At 55.3% G+C, this 18,874-nt stretch overlaps 1 protein-coding gene across 9 annotated transcripts in view; it reads left to right on the forward strand.

Moving 5' to 3' along the window:
- Nucleotides 1-4,379: 4,379 nt before the first annotated feature.
- Nucleotides 4,380-18,874, forward strand: part of SLC41A3 (solute carrier family 41 member 3) — a 47,758-nt gene continuing 33,263 nt past the window's right edge. For 2 of the 9 annotated variants that reach the window (XM_064496145.1, XM_064496147.1), the window contains exons 1-2: nucleotides 4,384-4,739; nucleotides 12,633-12,919. In XM_064496145.1, the coding sequence (XP_064352215.1) occupies nucleotides 12,665-12,919 (255 nt within the window). In that variant the 5' untranslated portion in view covers nucleotides 4,384-4,739; nucleotides 12,633-12,664. Of the gene's footprint in view, nucleotides 4,740-5,012; nucleotides 5,032-12,632; nucleotides 12,920-18,874 lie in introns of those variants that run through there. The other 7 variants (XM_031471102.2, XM_031471105.2, XM_064496149.1 and 4 more) reach the window with 6 other exon arrangements.

The raw sequence follows: 18,874 nt of genomic DNA on the forward strand, positions 1-18,874 counted from the left end.
GCCCCCCCTCCTCGGGGCTGCTCCCTCCTGCAGGTCCTGGCAGCTGGCCCAGGCGCCCCGACACCCCACCTCGACGGAGATGCAGCAGCAGCTTCACCGAGGCCACCGAGGCCACCGAGGCTCTGCCCAACGCGGGCGCCGTAAGTCAGCCCTGCTTATGCCTTGACGAGGATGGCAAGCCCAGCCCCGCAGTTCAGCGGTGGAGGGGAGGCCCCTGCTCAGCTGTGGGAGGTCTTCTGGCCCAGGCAGCATGTCCCTCCCCTTCCTAGTCCGGCCCTGCCAGGCACTCCCAAGGGCAAGCCTTAGTCTACTCCTTGGAGACTAGGAGTGGTGATGCCTCCCTGCCTGCCCCTCAGGCCTGTCACGATGATTCTGTGACATCTCAGAGGCCAGCGTGTGTTGGGAAGTCCCAGGAGAACACACAGGGCTGGTTCCGGGGCAGCAGGAGCGGAGAGTGGGAGGGGGTATGCAGAAAGGCGAGGGCCACCTGCCACCTGGGAGGGCAAGCTGCAGGCCTGACCCCTCACCGGGAGTGTGGGTCCTCCCATTGTCACTGGGTCTCTGTGAGCTCCCTGCAGAATTCCCTGAGCGGGTCACAATCGCCCGGCCTCCGTGTGGGTGAGCGAAGCACAGGCTGGCCTCTGCCATGTGGGGCAGGCCAGGGTGGAGGGCCAGGCCTGGGGTACCCCGTGCCAAGGGGTAACGGTGAGGGGCTGGCCTGAGGGATCCTGAAACGTCTTCATTATCATCAGAGACCATGTTTCATTCCTGGAATTTTACTGTTTCACGTGGAAATACGGTATTAAGAATTAAATACCAGATACCCCATAGAGCCACCCCTGGATTAATCAGAGCCTGGCCCTTCACTCATCACCTTCGTTTGGAGGTGGAGGAAAGGGGCATCTTAGACTCAGGACAGACTTTGAATCCCAGCTCTGCCTCTCATGGCATGACCTTGGGCAAGTGACCTTGGGCAAACTCGCGCTGGGAGTTTCTTCATCCATGAAACAGGCACGGGGCCATCAGCTCTTGTGCTCAGCATGATGAGCAGAAAGCACACGACACCCAGAGCAGGTGCCTGGAAATCACACTTTCATTCCTGTGGTCGGCAGACTCCTCTGCATGCTGAGCGGCCCTCTCACCCAGACCCCTGCACACCTGCCTGACTTCTTAATGCGGACAGAGCCGGCAGCCCCCCCCCCCCGGCCTGCCGTGCATCTGGCCTGAAGGGACAGGGCACCATTGTCCCTGAGGCAGCCCTCACATAAAGATTTGCACACTCACCAGTTTGGGGTGGGGTATCTCTGAGGCCCCTGAGGTCCTTGCAGGACAGGACTATGCTCCAGGCGCCCACGGTGGCCATGAGGTTGACCCGGAAGCTTTACTGGCTGCCCCTCCCCCTCCCCCTGCTCACCCTCCTACCAGTGTTTCCTGGGACCACTTCCCGCACGAGCTCCTCGCTGCTGCTGCTGAGGAAAGGTCTTCTCAAGGTCTCTTCTCAGAGCCAGGCATCCGGAGATGAGCCCACAGAGTCCCTGGGAGAATTCACAGTCTGAGAGGCAAAAATATCTACCCTAATACAGCACAGTGACATAGCTGAGAGTGTGGAGGGGTGCGAGGAAGGGGGCCGGGGCGTGTGCTTGACAGTCCCCAGGGAGGCCAAGGAGGCAGTGCAGAGGGCCCTGTGAGGGGACAGGGCTGGGCAGAGGCTGACCTCACCGAGCCGTGCTCTCTGGGGGGATGGCTGAGTGGCACCACAGGGCAGGTGGGCTTGCTGTGGGATGAGGCCAAGGGCCCTAAACTCCAAAGCCATTTTGTGGGGCCAGTCTGTGGGGCTGGGCTGCACCTGGCCCCTCCAGGCAGAGGTGAAGGCCGGGTGTGGCCAGCCCATCACCAGGGCCTCTGCCTGGCAGGTCTGCCCACAAGCTCTGGGGCCTGGTGGGCACGGAGGGGCAGGAGGGCTGGGCAGGCCCTGGGCTAGGGCTGCTGCCACCACACTGAAGGCCATTTGGGGAAGACGAGGACTCGCCAGGATCACAGGGTGGACGCCATGGTGGCCGAGTGGCAGCAGGCGTCTGGGACAGACACGAGGAAAGTGTGGGCAGGGTCAGGCCTGCCTGGGTGCCCACATCGACCTCACTGGCAGACCCTCCTTGTGCTCCAACATCTCCCGGTGGACCATTTGTGTGCCTGGGTTCACCCACCCACTCATCAGGACTTGAATAGCAGCAGCAAACACAGAAGCAGCAAACCCATGCTGAGCTCTCTGCACGAGGGTGGAAGGGCTTGTGCTGAGAGTGTCACACGGCCCTTCCTGAGCCCTCAACCCTACGACGTGGGCCCTACTAGCCCCGCTTTACAGGTGAGAGAACTGAGGCTCATGGCTGCCCTAAATTCAGCTTGCTGTGAAAATATTAATCCCCCAGCTCAGTCGGCTTGGGCTGCTGTACCCACAGACCCGGCAGCTTAAACAACAGGAGTCTGTTTTTCTTGGGAGACTGGGAGTCTGAGACCAAAGTGCCTGCAGGGCCAGTTTTCTTCCTGGCTTGTAGACGACCACCTGCTCGCTGGGTCTTCAGAGAGCCTCTGGTCTGTGGGCAGAGAGAGCGAGTGAGCGAGAGAGCTCATATGCCCTCCTCTTTCTGCCAGGATACCAGTCCTGTCTAGTCCCAACCCTGTGACCTCATATAAACTTTATGGCTTCCTGATACACCCTGTTCCAAATACAGTTACTTTGGAGATTAGGGCTTCCACATAGGAAGCCTGGAAGGCTAAAATTCAGTCCTTAATATCCCCTAACGTTGTCCAGAACTTTAACATTTACAGACGTCTTTTGTGTCTACGTATCTTAAATAAACTTCCATCCCCAAACCACAGCTTTGGCAGAGTAGCCCTTTGCAAAAGCTGCTCACTGCTTAGAATCTGGCCAGTTCTCCAGATGCCCAAGCCAAGGCCCTGGGCCCTTGTAAATGCCTGTGAATGAGGGGATGCAAATGGGGCAGGAGCCAGTTTTGCAGGAACTGATGCAGGCCGCCCGCCCCTGCCGAGGCCTCGAGGCGTGGGTCCTGTGTCCTGAGTGGCCTCCGTCCTTTGGAGCTGGGCTGCCCCTTCGCAAGAGTGCTACGTTCTCGAGCTTCTTCCACTGCTGAGGTCAACTCTCTTGCTATTTATCACTATGCTTCTGCTGGTTTATTTTTCTTGCAGTAGAGTTAAGAATGAAATGAAATATTTCTTGTGCCCATAACTATACTGAAACAAGACAGCCCCACCTCAACATTTACTGAACGCAGGGTAAAAGTACAAATGGGGCCCACAAACCATGTGTCTGAATTCATAAGAACCGCAAAGAAAACAAGCTGTAAAATGGAGTTTTTCTAGTTTCCGGCCTTGACAGATACACCCCCACAGCAACTTGGGGGTTCCCTTGACTTCCAAGGGTCCCTGTGGGAAGGGATGGCTGTGTTCCCGGACCCGTGTCCTCTCCAGAGCGCTGATCTGGGCGCACATTCGGGAAGGGGCTTGGAGCAGTGGGACTTCCCAGGCCCCAGGGAGCAGCACAGTCTAGGAAGTTCAGAGCAGGACTACTGATGGCCAGGGGACACGACCCCTGTCCCGTGCAGAGGGCAGGAGAGGCCCTCTGAAGCCTAGGTGCCTGGGGAGGGCGCAGGCAATTCCAAAACCAGACACAGGTCCAGAAGGCCGCCGGCTCCCCGGAAGCGGGTGACCCTGGAGAATCTCTGTGTCTGCTGCAGTAATACAGTGCAGTGTTTGCGGAATCTTGTTAACCGTCTGGCGTCTAGCTGTGCTTGACCTCCTACCCCTCAGGTCAGGCCACCTTCTGGCTCTGACCCTGACCAGGCTTCCAGCAAACCCTGCCCTGAGCTTTGCCTGAGCCCCCCCTCCTCCCCAAAGTCTCCCATCCCTCCTGGACCTGGGCTTCAACAGGCTAACTGCCAAAAGACAGTCGTGAGCCCATCGGGGAAAACTGAACCCGACTGGGTACTTCTGTCAGGTGGATCCTGGCATTACCGGAACGTCTGAAAAACAGACCTCATGGAGTAGATAGACTAAAGTAATCAAAGGTGAAGTGCGTCTGCTGGGTGCTTTAAAATTACTCCAGGAGAAACGGTGTGTGTGGGGGGGGTCGGGATATAGGTGAAAAACTGCACACGCAGCCACGCCTGCGGCTGGCCATTCGGGCTGGGGCCACTTTACTGACCCTGTCGCCTGCTTGTTTCCATGACGACACCGATGGGGGAGGGGGGGAGGCAGGTCCTCACGCCCCCTCCTCCCGGCAGCCGCCTCGGCAGAGACCCCGCCCCGCGCCCCGCCCAGGGCTGCGCGGGTCTCGCCAAGCGAATCCGAGACGCTCGGACGCGCGCGGGCTACGCAGCCCCGGGCGGAGCCGGGAACCCACGGGACCTGCTCCCCTGCGCGAGGACCCGGCGCTGGAGCCCGGGGGCGGGCGTGGGGGCGGTATCTTCTCGGTCCCCCATCGCCGCCCCTCCCACTCCGCCCGGGGCCCGGAGGATGAGCCCCGGAGCACCCCCAGCCCGCCCCAGGGCCGGCCTCGCCCGCGAGTCTTGCGCCGCCGGGCCGGGCGAGGGCGGCACCGGGGCGGGGACACCGGGTCTCCGGGCGGGCTTTGGAGGAAGTCGCGGGCCCGCCTCCTCCGGCGCCCCGGCAGCCGCGCTTCTCCTCCCGGGGAGCCGCTTCCCGCCGCCGCGCGAGGGCGTCCGGTGAGTGCGGCCCTGCTTGCGGTGGGGCCGGGGTGGGCGCGCGGAGGGGGCGGCCCGGGGTCCGAGGGGCCGGGGCCGGGGGCCGGGCAGGAGGTACGCGGAAGAGGAAGCGGGACTGGGGAGAGAAGGGGACAGCCCGCAGGGCACGGGCATGGGGAGCAGGGTGGGGACTCCGAGGGCGCGGAGCGTGGGGGGGGGCCTGTCTCTCAGGTAGGCCTGGGGCCCGCGCGCCCCGCGCCCGGCGCCCGCGGGAATTGGCCCGCCCAACCCTCCCCCATCGGAAGCCACCCAGGTGGGTCCGGCAGCGCGCGTCCTCAGCGGCCGCTCCAGGTGATTCTGCTGATGTGTGGTTCAACCACGGCCCGGAAACCTGAGAGCCTCTGCGGGCTTGGAGCCCGGCGTGGGGCCCACGTGTCCTGTGAGGCCAGGGTGTTACTCCTTTAATCTTCACCGTCCTGCGGAGGCACAGAAGTTTAGCTTTGCCCGGGACACACAGCTGGGAAGGGGAGGAGCTGGGAGTCCATCCCTGGGGGCGGCTCCGGGGAGCGAGCTCTGAGCCGGGACACCTGTGAAGCCCAGCGGCGCTGCCGCTGCGGGGGGCCGGGCGGCGGGCGTCTGCGCGGGGCGGACTGGGTCCAGCAGCTGCTGCCCAGCGGGCGGTGAGGAGTGGCCCTGCCTTCCGGCCGGCAGTAGTGTGAATGAGGTGCTAGTGACCAGGTCTGGGGGGCTCGTGTGGTGTGGAAGCCGGGGTCTGGGGCTCGTTGGCGTTGTGCTGGTCACCGCTGGCCTGGTTCAGACCGTGTGTGGAAGCAGCGGGTGGGTCCTGAGCCTAAAGGGAACGGAGGACGAAGAGACGGAGAGGCTGTATCTGTCATTGTGTCCTGAGGGCAGGAGAGAAGTGGAGGGAGGACTACAGGGTGACTTGAGGTCAACATGCTTTGGAGGCAAATCCCAGAGCAAGCCCCCCCACCCCACCCCACAACCCCGCAGAGGTAGGGAGAGAACGGAGGAGGCGGGAGAGGAGACCTTGCAGATGGGTATCCTTAAGAGGCTGAGCTGGGCCCTGGGCCAGGGGAGGCTGCCTCTCCAGGCCCTCTTTGCCCTCTGGTCCAGGGGTCAGCAGGGGCCATCCTGGGTTCTCGTGTGGATGAGGGGAGAGAACTGCCCACAGTCACATGGTAGCTGAGTCTGGGAATTTTTGATGAGATGAAGGATGTGGCACTGCTGGGACCCCAGGCCCCCAGCCAGGCTCTGCTGAGCGTCCTTTCTTCCCGTGGGCTCTGGGGAGCCATGTGGAGATGCGGCAGGGGGGCCCTGTGTGGTGCCCAGGTAGGGCAGGCCTGGAGTCCTCCCCCCACACGCTCTCCCTCCATCACCTGCCTCCCCATGTGGCTAGCTCACATGTGGTCTACCAGCATCGCTGCAGAGGGGGCAGCAGCAACTTAAAGGAAGGGTCAGTCTCAGAGGGTCAAGGGCACCTAGGGAGGTGGAGCATGGGGTCCAGCCCTCACGAGTGACCAGGGTTGCAGCTGGCTGGGTGGGGGCAGCTCTGTGGTCTCTGGGCTGGTGACGGCCCCGAGTCCCTTAATCAGAAGGTGCAGGTCACGCGGGAATCCGTACCTCCCAGCCTGGTGACTGCCTTTGAGCCAAGTGCAGCCCAGTGTCTGCCGGCTGGTAGGTAAGGGACTGTTCATACCTCAGGGGCCCCTGGAGACGCGGGGCTACCCCTGCCCCGTGCCCCCTACTCATTGCTCACTGGCGACCCTCTCTCTGCCCCGGCACCTTCTCTGCTGACTCAGGCATCTGCGGCCCATGGGGAGGGGCTGCAGGTTAAAACAGGGAACCCCAGGCCTCTGCTCTTCCTGACTCTGTAAATCCTGTGGGAACAGAGTTTTACCTGCAACTGCGTGCAGCAAGCCCGTCCCCTAATTCCTTGCCTGAAATTGTCCAAGAGAAGGCCTAAAAAAGATATCTCTGCTGAAAAGAGGGGTGGAAAGATGTATACATTTTATTTAAAAAAAAAAAAAAAAAGAGGACCTGAGTAATTGATTTAAAAAAATATATAATGTGTCAGAGTGTGTGTGTGTGTGTGTGTGTGTGTGTACACATTGAAGGAGATACATTAGAGTTAGTGTTAGTTACTTTAGAGCAGTGAAGTTTTTTTGTTTTGTCAACTTTGGTAGAATATATATATATATATTTTTAAACATTTTTTATTGAGTTATAGTCATTTTACAATCTTGTGTGAAATTCCAGTGTAGAGCACAATTTTTCAGTTATACATGAACATACGTATATTCATTGTCACATTTTTTCGCTGTGAGCTACCACAAGATCTTGTATACATTTCCCTGTGCTATACAGTATAATCTTATTTATCTATTCTGCATATGCCTGTCAGTATCTACAGATTTGGAAATCCCAGTCTGTCCCTTCCCACCCCCCACCCCCTTGGCAACCACAAGTTTGTATTCTATGTCTGTGAGTCAGTTTCTGTTTTGTATTTATGTTCTTTTTTTTTTTTTTTAGATTCCACATATGAGTGATCTCATATGGTATTTTTTTTAAGGGGGTAGGTAATTAGGTTTATTTATTTATTCTTAGAGGAGGTACTAGGGATTGAACCCAGGACCTTGTGCATGCTAGGCATATGCTCTACCACTTGAGCTATATTCTGCCCCCCTCATGGTATTTTTCTTTCTCTTTCTGGCTTACTTCGCTTAGAATGACATTCTCCAAGAACATCCATGTTACTGCAAATGGTGTTATGTTGTCGGTTTTTATGTCTGAATAGTATTCCATCGTATAAATGTACCACATCTTCTTTGTCCAGTCATCTGTTGATGGACATTTAGGCTGTCTCCATGTCTTGGCTATTGTAAAGAGTGCTGCTATGAACACTGGGGTGCAGGTGTCATCCTGAAGCAGGGTTCCTTCTGGATATATGCCCAGGAGTGGGATTCCTGGGTCATATGGTAAGTCTATTCATAATCTTTTGAGGAATCTCCATACTGTTTTCCACAGTGGCTGCACCAAACTGCAGTGTAGGAGGGTTCCCCTTTCTCCGCAGCCTCTCCAGCATTTGTCATTTGTGGATTTTTGAATGATGGCCATTCTGACTGGTGTGAGGTGATACCTCATCATGGTTTTGATTTGCATTTCTCTGATAATTAGTGATACTGAGCATTTTTTCATGTGTCTATTGATCATTTGTATTTCTTCCTTGGAGAATTGCTTGTTTAGGTCTTCTGCCCATTTTTGGATTGGGTTGTTTGGTTTTTTCTTACTATGTCGTGTGAGCTGCTTATATATTCTGGAGATCAAGTCTTTGTTGGTTTCATCGTTGGCAAAAATTTTCTCCCATTCCATAGGTTGTCGTTTTGTTTTGCTTATGGTTTCCTTTGCTGTGAAGCTTGTAAGTTTAATTATGTCCCATTTGTTTATTCTTGCTTTTATTTCTATTGCTTGGGTAGACTGCCCTAGGAGAGCATTTTTGAGATGTTTGTGGGACAATGTTTTGCCTATGTTTTCTTCTAGGATGTTTGTTGTATCTTGTCTTATGTTTAAGTCTTTGATCCATTTTGAGTTCATTTTTGTGCATGGTGTGAGGGAGTGTTCTAGCTTCATTGATTTACATGCTTCTGTTCAGTTTTCCCAGTGCCATTTGCTGAAGAGACTGTCTTTATTCCATTGTATATTCTTGCCTCCTTTGTCGAAGATGAGTTGACTAAAAGTTTGTGGGTTCATTTCTGGGCTGTCTATTCTGTTCCATTGGTCTATATGTCTGTTTTTGTATGAATACCATGCTGTCTTGATGACTATAGCTCTATAGTATTGTCTGAAGTAGAATATATTTTTTTAGTTGAAGTTTAGTTGATTTACAACGTTGTGCTTCTGGTGTACAGTATAGCAATTGAGTTATACATTATATGTATTCTTTTTCACATTGTTTTCCATTATAGGTTATTACAAGATATTGAATGTAGTTCCCTGTGCTGTACAGTAGGTCCTTGTTGTTTATCTATTTTATATATAGTAGTTTGTATCTGCTAATCCCAAATTCCTAATTTATCCTTCCCCACTTCCCCCCTGGTAACCATAGGTGTGTTTTCTATGTCTCTGGGTCTGTGTTTTGTAGATAAGCTCATTTGTATCATTTTTCATAGGTTCCACATGAAAGTGATGTCATACGCTATTTGTCTTTCTCTGACTTATTTCACTTAGAATGATCATCTCTAGGTCCATCCATGTTGCTGCATTCTTTTAAATGGCTGAGTAGTATTCCTTTGTATAAATGTACCATGACTTCTTTATCTAGTCATCTGTGGATGGACATTTAGGCTGTTTCCATGTCTTCGCTATTGTAAGTAGTGCTACTATGACCATTGGGGTGCATGTATCTTTTTGAATTAGAGTTCCCTCTGGATATATGCCCAGGAGTGGGACTGCTGGATCACATGGTAGGTCTACTTTTAGTTTTTTAAGAAACCTCCATACTGTTTTCCACAGTGGCTGCACCAGTTTACTTTCCTACCCTCAGTGCGGGAGGGCTCCCTTTTCTCTACACCCTCTCCAGCATTTATCATTTGTGGACTTTTTAATGCTGGCCATTCTGACTGGTGTGAGGTGATACCTCGTTGTAGTTTTGACTTAAACTTCTCTGATAATTAGCAATGTTGAGCATTTTTTCAACATTGCCTATTGGCCATCTGGAACTTTCTGTATTGTCTGAATTATAGCTCTCATCAACACATTACTTTCGTGATAAGAGCAATCAAGTTTTTATTTTGGAAGGAAAAGTAAGTTGGATGGTCCCTAAAGAGTAGGACAGATGAGTGGATTGTGGTGCCTTCATGCGGGAGCCTTCTGTACACCAGGACCTGAAACGAATCCCACATTGTGGCTGAATCTCAGAAGACTGATGTCAAGTAAAAGAAATAAGATGTGGAAAGAATAAATGGAGTGTGATTTTATTGATCTAAATTGCAAAGTAAGCAAAACACTACTATGGGGGCCCTCCTTATCCATGGGGGGTACATCCCGAGACCCCCAGTGGGCGCCTGAACCCTACTATGCTCTGTTTCCTCCCGCGCATATGTACCTGCGGTAAAGCTGAATTTATAAATTAGGCACAGCATCACTGCTCTTGTGTTTGGGGCCATTATTAAGTAAAATAACCTCAGAAACGTGGTGCTAAGTGGTGTCTCAGTGCGGTTCTGATTTGCGTCTTCCAAATGGCTGATGCTGAGCATTTCTTACTGTGCCTCCTTGCTGGCCGTGGTGTTATCTTCTCTGCAGAAATGTCTGTTCAGCTCCTTGCCAGGTCTTGAGTTGGGTTTACTGTTGGGTTGTAAGTGTTCTTTTTGTGTTCTGGATACTAGACCCTAATCAGATGACTGGCAAACAATTCTCATTTTGTGGGCTGACTTTTCGCTTCCTTGATAGTGTCCTTGGAAATAGAAAAGCTTGAAATGTTGGTGAGGCCCAGTTCACCTGGCCCTTCTTTGGCTGCTTGCACTGTGGTCTTCCCGTCCAAGAAACCAAAGCCTAGTCCGAGGTCACCGTGTTTCCTTCCATGTGTTGTACAGGTTCAGCCCTCAGGCCGGGGCTCTGGCTGAGGCAGCCTCTGCCTGCGGTGGAGGTGGGGCCCCAGGTTGGTCCCTGTGCCTGTGGGTGTCCTGCTGTCTCTGCACTGTTGGCTGAGGAGGCCGTCCTTCCCTGCTGGTCGTGTGGGCGTCCTTGCTGGAGGTCAGCTGCCTGTGGAGGCGGGCTTTGTCTCGGACCCTCAGCTCTGTTTCATTGGCCTGTATGTCTGGTCTTGTGCCGGCGCTGCGCTGTCTGGTTACTCCAGCCTTACGGTTGTTTTGAAATCCTAAAGCGCGTCCTCCAACTTTGTTTCTTTCTCCAAAGTTGTTTAGGATTCTGGGTCCCTTGCATTTCCACATGACTCTTAGGATCAACTTGTCACTTTCTCCAAAATAGGCCACTGGAATTTTGGCAGGGGTTGCACTGAATCTGTAGACCACCGTGAGGAGTGTTGCCACCTTAACAGCTTCACGTCTTCCAGCCCGTGAACACGGAAGATCTTTCCACTTACTGAGTTTGTGAAGTTTGCTTCCTGCCGTGTTTTACAGTGCTCGGGGAGAAGCTTGCACTTCTTTGGTGGGATGTGCTGTGTGTCGCGCTACTGCGGACACAGCTGTTTCCTTAGCTCAGTTCTTGGGGGTTTGTTGCCGGTGTGTGGAAGTGCGGCTCAACCCTTAAGGGCTGACGTGCGTCCTGCAGCCTCGCCGAGCCTGCTGTGCGCTGACAGGTGTGTGCGTGGCTCTGTGTGGAAGGCCCGGCCGTTTGCAGGTGAGATGCTCTCACTTCTTCCTTTCCAACCTGTGTGCTTGGTGTTCGCTCGTGAAGCCGTCTGGTCTTGGTCTTCTCTTTATGAGACTTTTTTTTTTTTTTTGCTAATTCAATCTTTTAGTTGTTATAGGCCTGTTAATTAGAAAAAAGTTTCCTGAGTTAGTTTGAGTGTTTGTAGGAATCTGTCCGTACCATCTCGGTTTCTAATTGTTGACGTATGATTATTCATAGTGTTCCCTCGTGACTATTTTTAAATTTGTAAGTTTGAGAGTAATGTTCCCTTGCAAGTGTTTGAGTCTCCTCTCTCGTTGTCTTGGTCAGTCTAGCTATGGGTTTGCCATTTCTACAATCTTGTCCACTTTTGGTTCTTTGTTTTCCCTGTTGCCTTTCTGCCCTGTATTCCACTCACTGCCTCTCATCTTTGTTTCTTCCTGCCCTCTACTTTTTGGGGGGTTGTTGGTGAGTCTGCTCTGTCTTCTCTCCCACGTTTTTCTTCAAGTGGAAGGTTAATTCGTTAGTTGGAGCATTTCCTTTTCAGCGTTGGCTTATGCAGGTGGGAGTTTCCCTCTAGTGCCGTGCTCCCCGCCGTCCGGAGGCTCCGGTCTGTCGTGTTTCCGTTTTCATTTATCTCAGATGGTTTTCTGATTTGTGATTTCTACTTTGACCCATGAGTTATTTGAATGTGTTGTTTAGTTTCCACATATTTGTCATTTCCCAAATTTCCTTTTGTTACTGCTTTCTAATTCTGTTCCGTTGTGGTTCGAGAACACAGTTTGTATGATTTCATCCTTCTGAGTCTGAGGCTTGTTCTCTGCCTCCTGTCTGGTCCATTCTGGAGAATATTCCGTGTGTGCTTGATAATAACACGGATTTTGCTGCTGTCGGGCTGGAGCACTCTGTTTTCTGTGTCTTTGGTTCTTCCTGCTCCTTCAGCCTCCGTTGCTGCCTTCCTTCACATGAGATTGGTGTTTCCCAGGGTGTCGCTTCTGTCCCCTTTCTGTCTAAGTGCTTGTGCATGTTAGTTGTTTTCTGAGTGGTCGCCCTGAGGATCACAGTGAGCTCCTGAGCTCACAGCATTCTAGTTCAGATTAACAGCAGCTTTATTTCACTAGTGTGTAAAATGTGTGTTCCTGTGTAGCCCTGCTCCCTCCCCCTTTGTGCTCCATTGCACACAGTTGCGTCCTTCTACGTCACGTGCCCATCAGCACTGATTTGTAACTGTCGCGCACTGGGCTGTTGTGTTTCAATCAGACAAGAGAGAAAAGTCACTTGTGGGAAAGCGCACTTAGGCTGGTTTCGTGTTTCCCTGTGTAGTTACCTTGCTGATGCTCCTTGTTGCTCCGTGCGGATTATTAAGTAGAAAACGGTTGTAAATCAGGGTTGCAGGAGGCCATGTGGAGCAGACACCAAGGGAGGGGCTGTGGAGTCGCCGGAGCCACGCGGCCCCGGCTGGACAGGAGGGCCGGACACCTTACAGGCTGTCGGCCCCTGGGAGTCGGGAACTCTGCCCTGTAAGCCCTGTTGCTTCGTGTCTCCTAGGTTGAGGCTGCTGGTGGCTCAGCTGTGCTCAGATGGATGGGACAGAGGCCCGACAGCGGAGGCCAGAGGAGCTGGGGCTGCCACACACGCTCAGCACTGGACAACTCCCTGCAGCCCCAGAAGATGGAACTCTGAGTGTACCTGAGGGCCCCAGGGTGGCCCCTAAACCACTGGGGACTGAGCTCAGCAGGGAGACCGCCTTGTCCATTGGCCTTCAGGTGACAGTGCCCTTCGTGTTTGCGGGCCTGGGACTGTCCGGGGCAGGCATCCTTTTGAACTATTTCCAGGTAAGAGGGAACTAAATGGGAATGGCGGAGCTGGGGTCCTGTCCAATGTCAGGACAGCTGAGAGTAGGCAGCTCCACGCTGTGTCCAGCTTGAGGGCCAAGGGCAGGGTCTCCTCTTCTCAAATACCACTTTTCTGTATTTGGGGCAAGATTCTTTTAGTTACTAGTGATAGAGACTAAATTTAACTCAGGTTAAGCTTCAACAGACAATTTATTGGCTCAAATAATTGAAATATCTAAGGGGTCGGATTTCAGGCATGGCATGATCCAGGTGATTAAATGATATCAAGATACCAGCTCTTTATCTCTCAGCTCTATTTCATTTTCAGGAAGATTCTGTATTTAGAGATGAGGGTGACCCTTAGCAGTCAACCCTTTGTATGTGTGCTCTTAAGAAAAAAAGAGAGAGAGAGAGAGACCTCTTTGTCAATAACCATATCAGTCTCCAAAAACTGACCTTTATGCAAAGTGTCCACTCCTATTCCAGTTACTTCTCCCTGAGGGATGACACTGTTTCCTTGGCCAACCTGCCCTGTGTTGTCATCACTCTTTGAGGAGTGGCAGAGCCCCTTCATTTACACCCTCCCAGACCCCACAGAGGAGGAGCTGGGTGTTACCGTCAGATAGGAGAATTATGGTGTACCATACCTTTCTTGTTCTTTCACTGTCAGAGCCCCGCTCCCTTCATCCGCACGATCCTCAGAAGTCCTCCCAGCAAAGGCGTGACACCTGAGTACATGGAGTCATTGCCGGCCAGGTCGTTCTGTTACTGGCAATGAATGAGAGCAAAGTTTGTCTGGAATGGACGAGCTGGAGACACAGGGCTGGCCTCGGCCTCACTCCTGTTTCAGGGGCTCCGTGCACTGGGGTCTCCGGGCCTGGGAATGTAGGCTCTCCCCTCACTGATTTGGAACCAATCAGGGTTTAAGTCCCAAGCTGCCTCTGCTCTAAGGCTGCTTTAAAATTTTTAAAAACCAGCACTTAAAAATCAGGAGATTTCACATAAAAATTCAAATTCCTCTTCTGAGAACCTGGCCACCCTTATGATGTTGGACCCACATCCCCTCATGGCCAGTGTTAGCAGTTGCTGCCCCTCGAGGTGTCCCAGTCCCCACCGCTCCCTCTCATGTTCCACCCCCAACTCCATCACCTGCCTGGCCCCACCCTGCCTGGGGTTCTCAGGGACCATCCCCAGTGCCTCGCTGTCCAGGTCCTCACAGCCCTGCTGACCGCCCAGGCTCCTCCTGGCCTCGTCAGGCCCCAGGATGGCGGTTTCTCAAGTCAGAGTCCCTGCCCCGGGCTGACTCAGCCCCAGTCCCCCATTTGATCTGTCAGTGACCCCCCACCCCAGACCCTCAGCCTTCTCCTTCCTCCAGTGACCTGCTGCCCTCAGGCTCCACATCCTTCTTTAACCTGTGGTCAGTCAGCACTGCTGTAGCCTCCAGAGTGCCTCAGGGCCTCATTTCCATGTCCCAGAAGCACCACATCCCCAACACTCCCCAGGGATTCCCTCCTCCCAGCCCCACCGCCACCTGCCGCCCCACCCCACCGCCCTCCTGACTCAGGCTCCCTGCAGCTCACTGTGCCAGTGATTTCCAAAACGCCCGTCTCACTCAGTGTCCTGTCAGTATAAAGTCACTCAGTGTGTGTCCCCTGCACACGTGCACACACATGCTCACGGCACACAGACACGTATGTAGAGCAAATACGTGTGTATGTTTAGATGCGTGTTGATTTGTACATATGTATGGATACGTACGTGTGTTTACACACACGCACGTATATGTGCCCCTAGGACTCCAGATTAAAGCCAGCTGGGTTTGGGTCTTACCTTCTCTCCTGGTGTCTCCTCTGCATGCTGGAGCAAAAGGCAGAGCTGCCCATGGGGCGGGGCGGGTGCTGCACTGCACCACAGGGGCCGCTGCTGGGTCCTTGTTCTTGTGGACATTCCGTCAGGGGCTGGGCTGGGCTGAGCTCCTATGCTAATTGCAACTTAGAAAGATACAGATTGGAAACGTCAGGTCCAGTGCTTTCACTTGCTGTTGAATTGTCGCTCGCCTACCTGGGGGCGGTGGCACAGCCCAGGCGCATCCGGGAGCCACTCTCCCAGGCCTTCTAATCTCGGCGCATTTCTCCCGGGCCTGTGGGACAAAACCCAAACTCCTGGAACCTGCATCACATGTCCTGACTCTCCCGGTGTTGACTCAGTTAGGATGGCTTCAGCCGTGAGTACTGGGAAGCCCACCCTGTGGTGGGCTAAGCAGGAAGGGACCGTGACATCTGCCAAACGAGATTTCCAGGAGGGGTGACTCTGGGGCTGGAAAGTGGTCTGGTCACCAGCCAGAGATGCTCTGAGGCCGGGGTCTTCCCGCGTCCCGGCCGAGGCAGCCTCTAGGGCCAGCTTCGACGCGGAGACACGCCAGGTGCTGGGGGAAGGGCAGCCTGTGTTCTGGCCCCTCCTCCAGCACAGGGAGGCTTCTCGGAGAGCCCCAGCTTCTCACTGGCACGACTTGGGGCACGTCCCATGTTGAGACCAAACACCAGTTGAGGACGGAGTGGCCATGGCTGGCTCGCGGTCTGCGGGCGGGCCCTGGGTGGGGAAAGGGGCCTGCAGCTCCTCGGCCTCACCTAGGCCGCCCGTCCCCCACGTTCCTTCCCACCAACCCGGGGAGGCTCCCATGTTGTCCGGAGCCCGTTCTGAGACTCCCCCACCAGCATCTCGCTTCCCGCTGACGGTGCTTCCCCTCCTCGGTCAGGTGAGGCTCCCTGAGCGTAGAGGCTGCGCTTTTTTTTTAATTGAATTTTTTTTCTGGAGAAATAAAGCATTCAGGTGCCCCAGTTTTGGAAAGGTCCCCATGTGTACGGGGCCCGCCCTGGGCTCTGCTGCTCCGCTCGGCTGGTGAGGTTGTCCCCACCGCGTGCGCTTATCTGTATTCACTTGTCCAAAATGTGTTTCTCTTACCCTCTTACCTACGTGATGGCGCAAACTGTTGTGTGCTTTGCTTTTTCACTTCACAGTGTATCTCAGCAATTATTCTTTATAAATGTGTCGAGAGCTGCCTTTTCTTTAACGGCTGTCAGTATCCCATTGGGCAGACATACCAGAGTTCGTTTAACCACCTCCTCTGGTGTACTTTCAAGTTTTACTCCTGTATTCGTTTGCTCGAGCAGCTGTTAACAAAGTAACCCAGGTGGGATGGCCGGAACAGCAGGCATGAATTTCTCCAGTCCTGGCGGCTGGGTGTCCGAGGTCAGGATGTGGGCGGGCCCCGCGCCTGGCTGTGTCGGCCACCGCCCTCTCCGTGTGCTTACGTGGCTGTCCCACTTGCACCGTTGTCTTAGTCTCCTCTTTTAGGTCCTCTGGGATGTAGGCCACCGCGTGACTTCTTTAAAGACCTTACCTCCAGACACAGCCACATTCTGAGGCGCCGGGGGTCAGGGCTTCAGTGTGGAGGGCACAGTCAGTCCTTGACAACTTAAAGCAGCATCGCTAACACCGCCACGTCCCTCGCCTGCTGAGGGACGGAGTGAGTGGCTGGGTCCGAGGGCACAGGCGTCCGTGACGGATAGACTGAGGCCTGCTTCCGGCTCCCTCCACGCGGTTCATTTCAGCATCTCTGGTCTTCCTCTGCATCTCGTCTGACACCGGGGACCTGGTCACCCCGGAGCTTAGGGCTTAGAGCTCCGTGGTGCCGTGGGCCGGGGTCCGCGCCACTGGGTGTTGGCTCCAGGCCTCAGGAGGCTGTGACCTTGGCCCCAGCTCCCCCACAGCGTGAGCAGGAGTCGCCTCCCAGCGGTTGTGGACGGAGGCCTTTCCCTGTGGGCTCAGCTGCTGCGGATTCATCCACGCGTAGGGTGGGGAAGGCACGGGCCTGACAGCGGGACGGTCGCAGGGGCAGCATCCTCGCAGGCTGCTGGGCTCAGCTCAGGAGGAGGGTTGAGGGTCAGAGGCCGGGAGCCCCAGGGGCCATCGCTGGGGCCCTGCCGTGACCTCGGGAGTGGGCTCTGCCTTTCCTAGCAGGAGTGAGTGAGGGCGAGTGTCTGGGTGTTTCTGTTACGTCCTTTGCCCGCATTTCTGTGGAGAGGTCATCCCCTTTCTTGTCGATACCTAGGGGCTCTTCGTACGTTAGGGAAACTGGCCCTTCCGTTGTGACGTGGGTTGTACATTTTCCTATTCACCTTTTGAGTTTGCTTTTGGTGGTTTTTGCTGGGCATGTATTTTTTATGTGGTCGGATCAATCCCCTTTCTTCTAAGGCTCCGAGCCCGCATCCTCCTTGGCAGCAGAAGCCGCCCCTGATGCAACGCCCGGCCCCTGCACAGCCCACGGGCCGGCGCTCACAGGGAGGGAGAGCGCCCCTCGGGCGTGAGGCTGCGCTCAGCAGGAGTTCAGGCGGGTGGTCACAGACACTGCGGGTCTGCAGAGGGTCGGAGGCCCCGGGCCCCGCGTGGGTGGGTGGGGGAGGAGGAGGAGGGGGAGGTCCAGCAGGGGTCAGGCCTGGGTGGCAGCTGGAGAGCAGAAACAAGGGAGGGGACCGAGAGGGAAGGGATCCTGGTTAGCCGGACTGGGCGACGCAGGGGGTGGGCCAGCCTGTCGCCATCACCTCCTCCATCACCCTGGGTGAGGGGTGATCCCCGCCCAGGGTTGTGGGGGTGGCCGGGCGCACAAAGCCCCACACTGGAGAGTTGACACTCGCACGTCCTTGAACCAGGAGAGGACTCTGTTCACCCCACCGGGCCCCCAGGGGCGCGCTGGTCCCGGAGTGAGCCCGTGGGGTTGGGACACTGCGTGGTCTCAGAGGGGAGGGGCCCTGGTTTCTCCGGAGGGAATAGAGCCCGTTACCCAGGTGGGAGGAGGCGCCGTCCCCACAGCAGGAAGGGCTTCTTGGCCCCGGGCTCAGGGTGGGGCTTGTATGGGGGCAGCCCAGGCCCTGCTCCCCCGCCACATACCTCCACCTCACTCACCCTGGATGCCTGACTCCAGCCTGAAGCCTGGTGGCACCGGGACTTCCCGTGGTGGGTGGGAGCTGCCCCAGCAGGGAGTAGGCCCCCGTCGGGGGGAGGGCGTGCAGGGGTCCCCTCTGTGGCCAGTACAGGTGATGAGAGGCCTGTGTGGGTGCAGGAGAGCCTGCCCCAGGGGACACGAATCCACACCCTCTACTGCCTGTGGCAACGGTGACACCCGGGGTTAGGGGGATCTACTTGCCCCCGGTAACTTAAATAGGAGTTGTCTGAGGACCCCGTCAGTTCAGGGCATGGCTGACGTCCTGAACCTTCCTGAGGAGTGGAATGGGGAGGGTCCGGAGACCGTGTGCCGGCGGAGACATCTGTGGCCTCGCTGTGTATTCTCAGTGTCTGGAGGCAGGAGTTCTCGGGGTCCCTAACCCTAAAAGGGACTTGTCTTGGGCAGCGGTACAGGCGTCTGTAAGAGGACAGACCCCCGGCGTCCGGCGCCGAAGTGCCTCTGCAGGCTGGGCACTTGTGTTGACGGTCGGGTGGGTCGGGTCCTTTACCGGGGCGTCCACGAGCCCCACTGCGATACCCAGTGTGTCCAGACCCCTCTGCGCTCCACCAGGTGACCCCAAGGGGCTCCCTGGGGCCACGGTGTGGGGTGGGTCACCTCATCTGTGGCTGTGGCACCTGGCAGGGACTGAGGGCGCGGAGGCCGCCCCTCCTGCCGGCGAGCTGTGTGGGGGCCTGGGAAGGACTCCACCCTGTCGAGCTGTGCCCCCCAAGGCTCAGCGTGTCCTGAGCTGTTGGGGGGGCCTGGGGAGGTTCAAGGTCACCCAGAAACCACCTGACACTGAGCCAGATCCCTCCCGCGGCCCAGGGCAGCCCTGGCATCTAGAACGAGCCCTTTGAGATACTTTGTGCTACTGAACTCTTGTAAAATCACGGCCTTGATTTCCTGGATTGTGACCCAGTAAGCTGTGTTGACATGTTTTGTCCTCAAGTCAC

The sequence above is a fragment of the Camelus dromedarius genome, chromosome 17, assembly GCF_036321535.1.
Source record: "Camelus dromedarius isolate mCamDro1 chromosome 17, mCamDro1.pat, whole genome shotgun sequence".
In the NCBI taxonomy this organism is placed as follows: Eukaryota; Metazoa; Chordata; class Mammalia; order Artiodactyla; family Camelidae; genus Camelus; species Camelus dromedarius.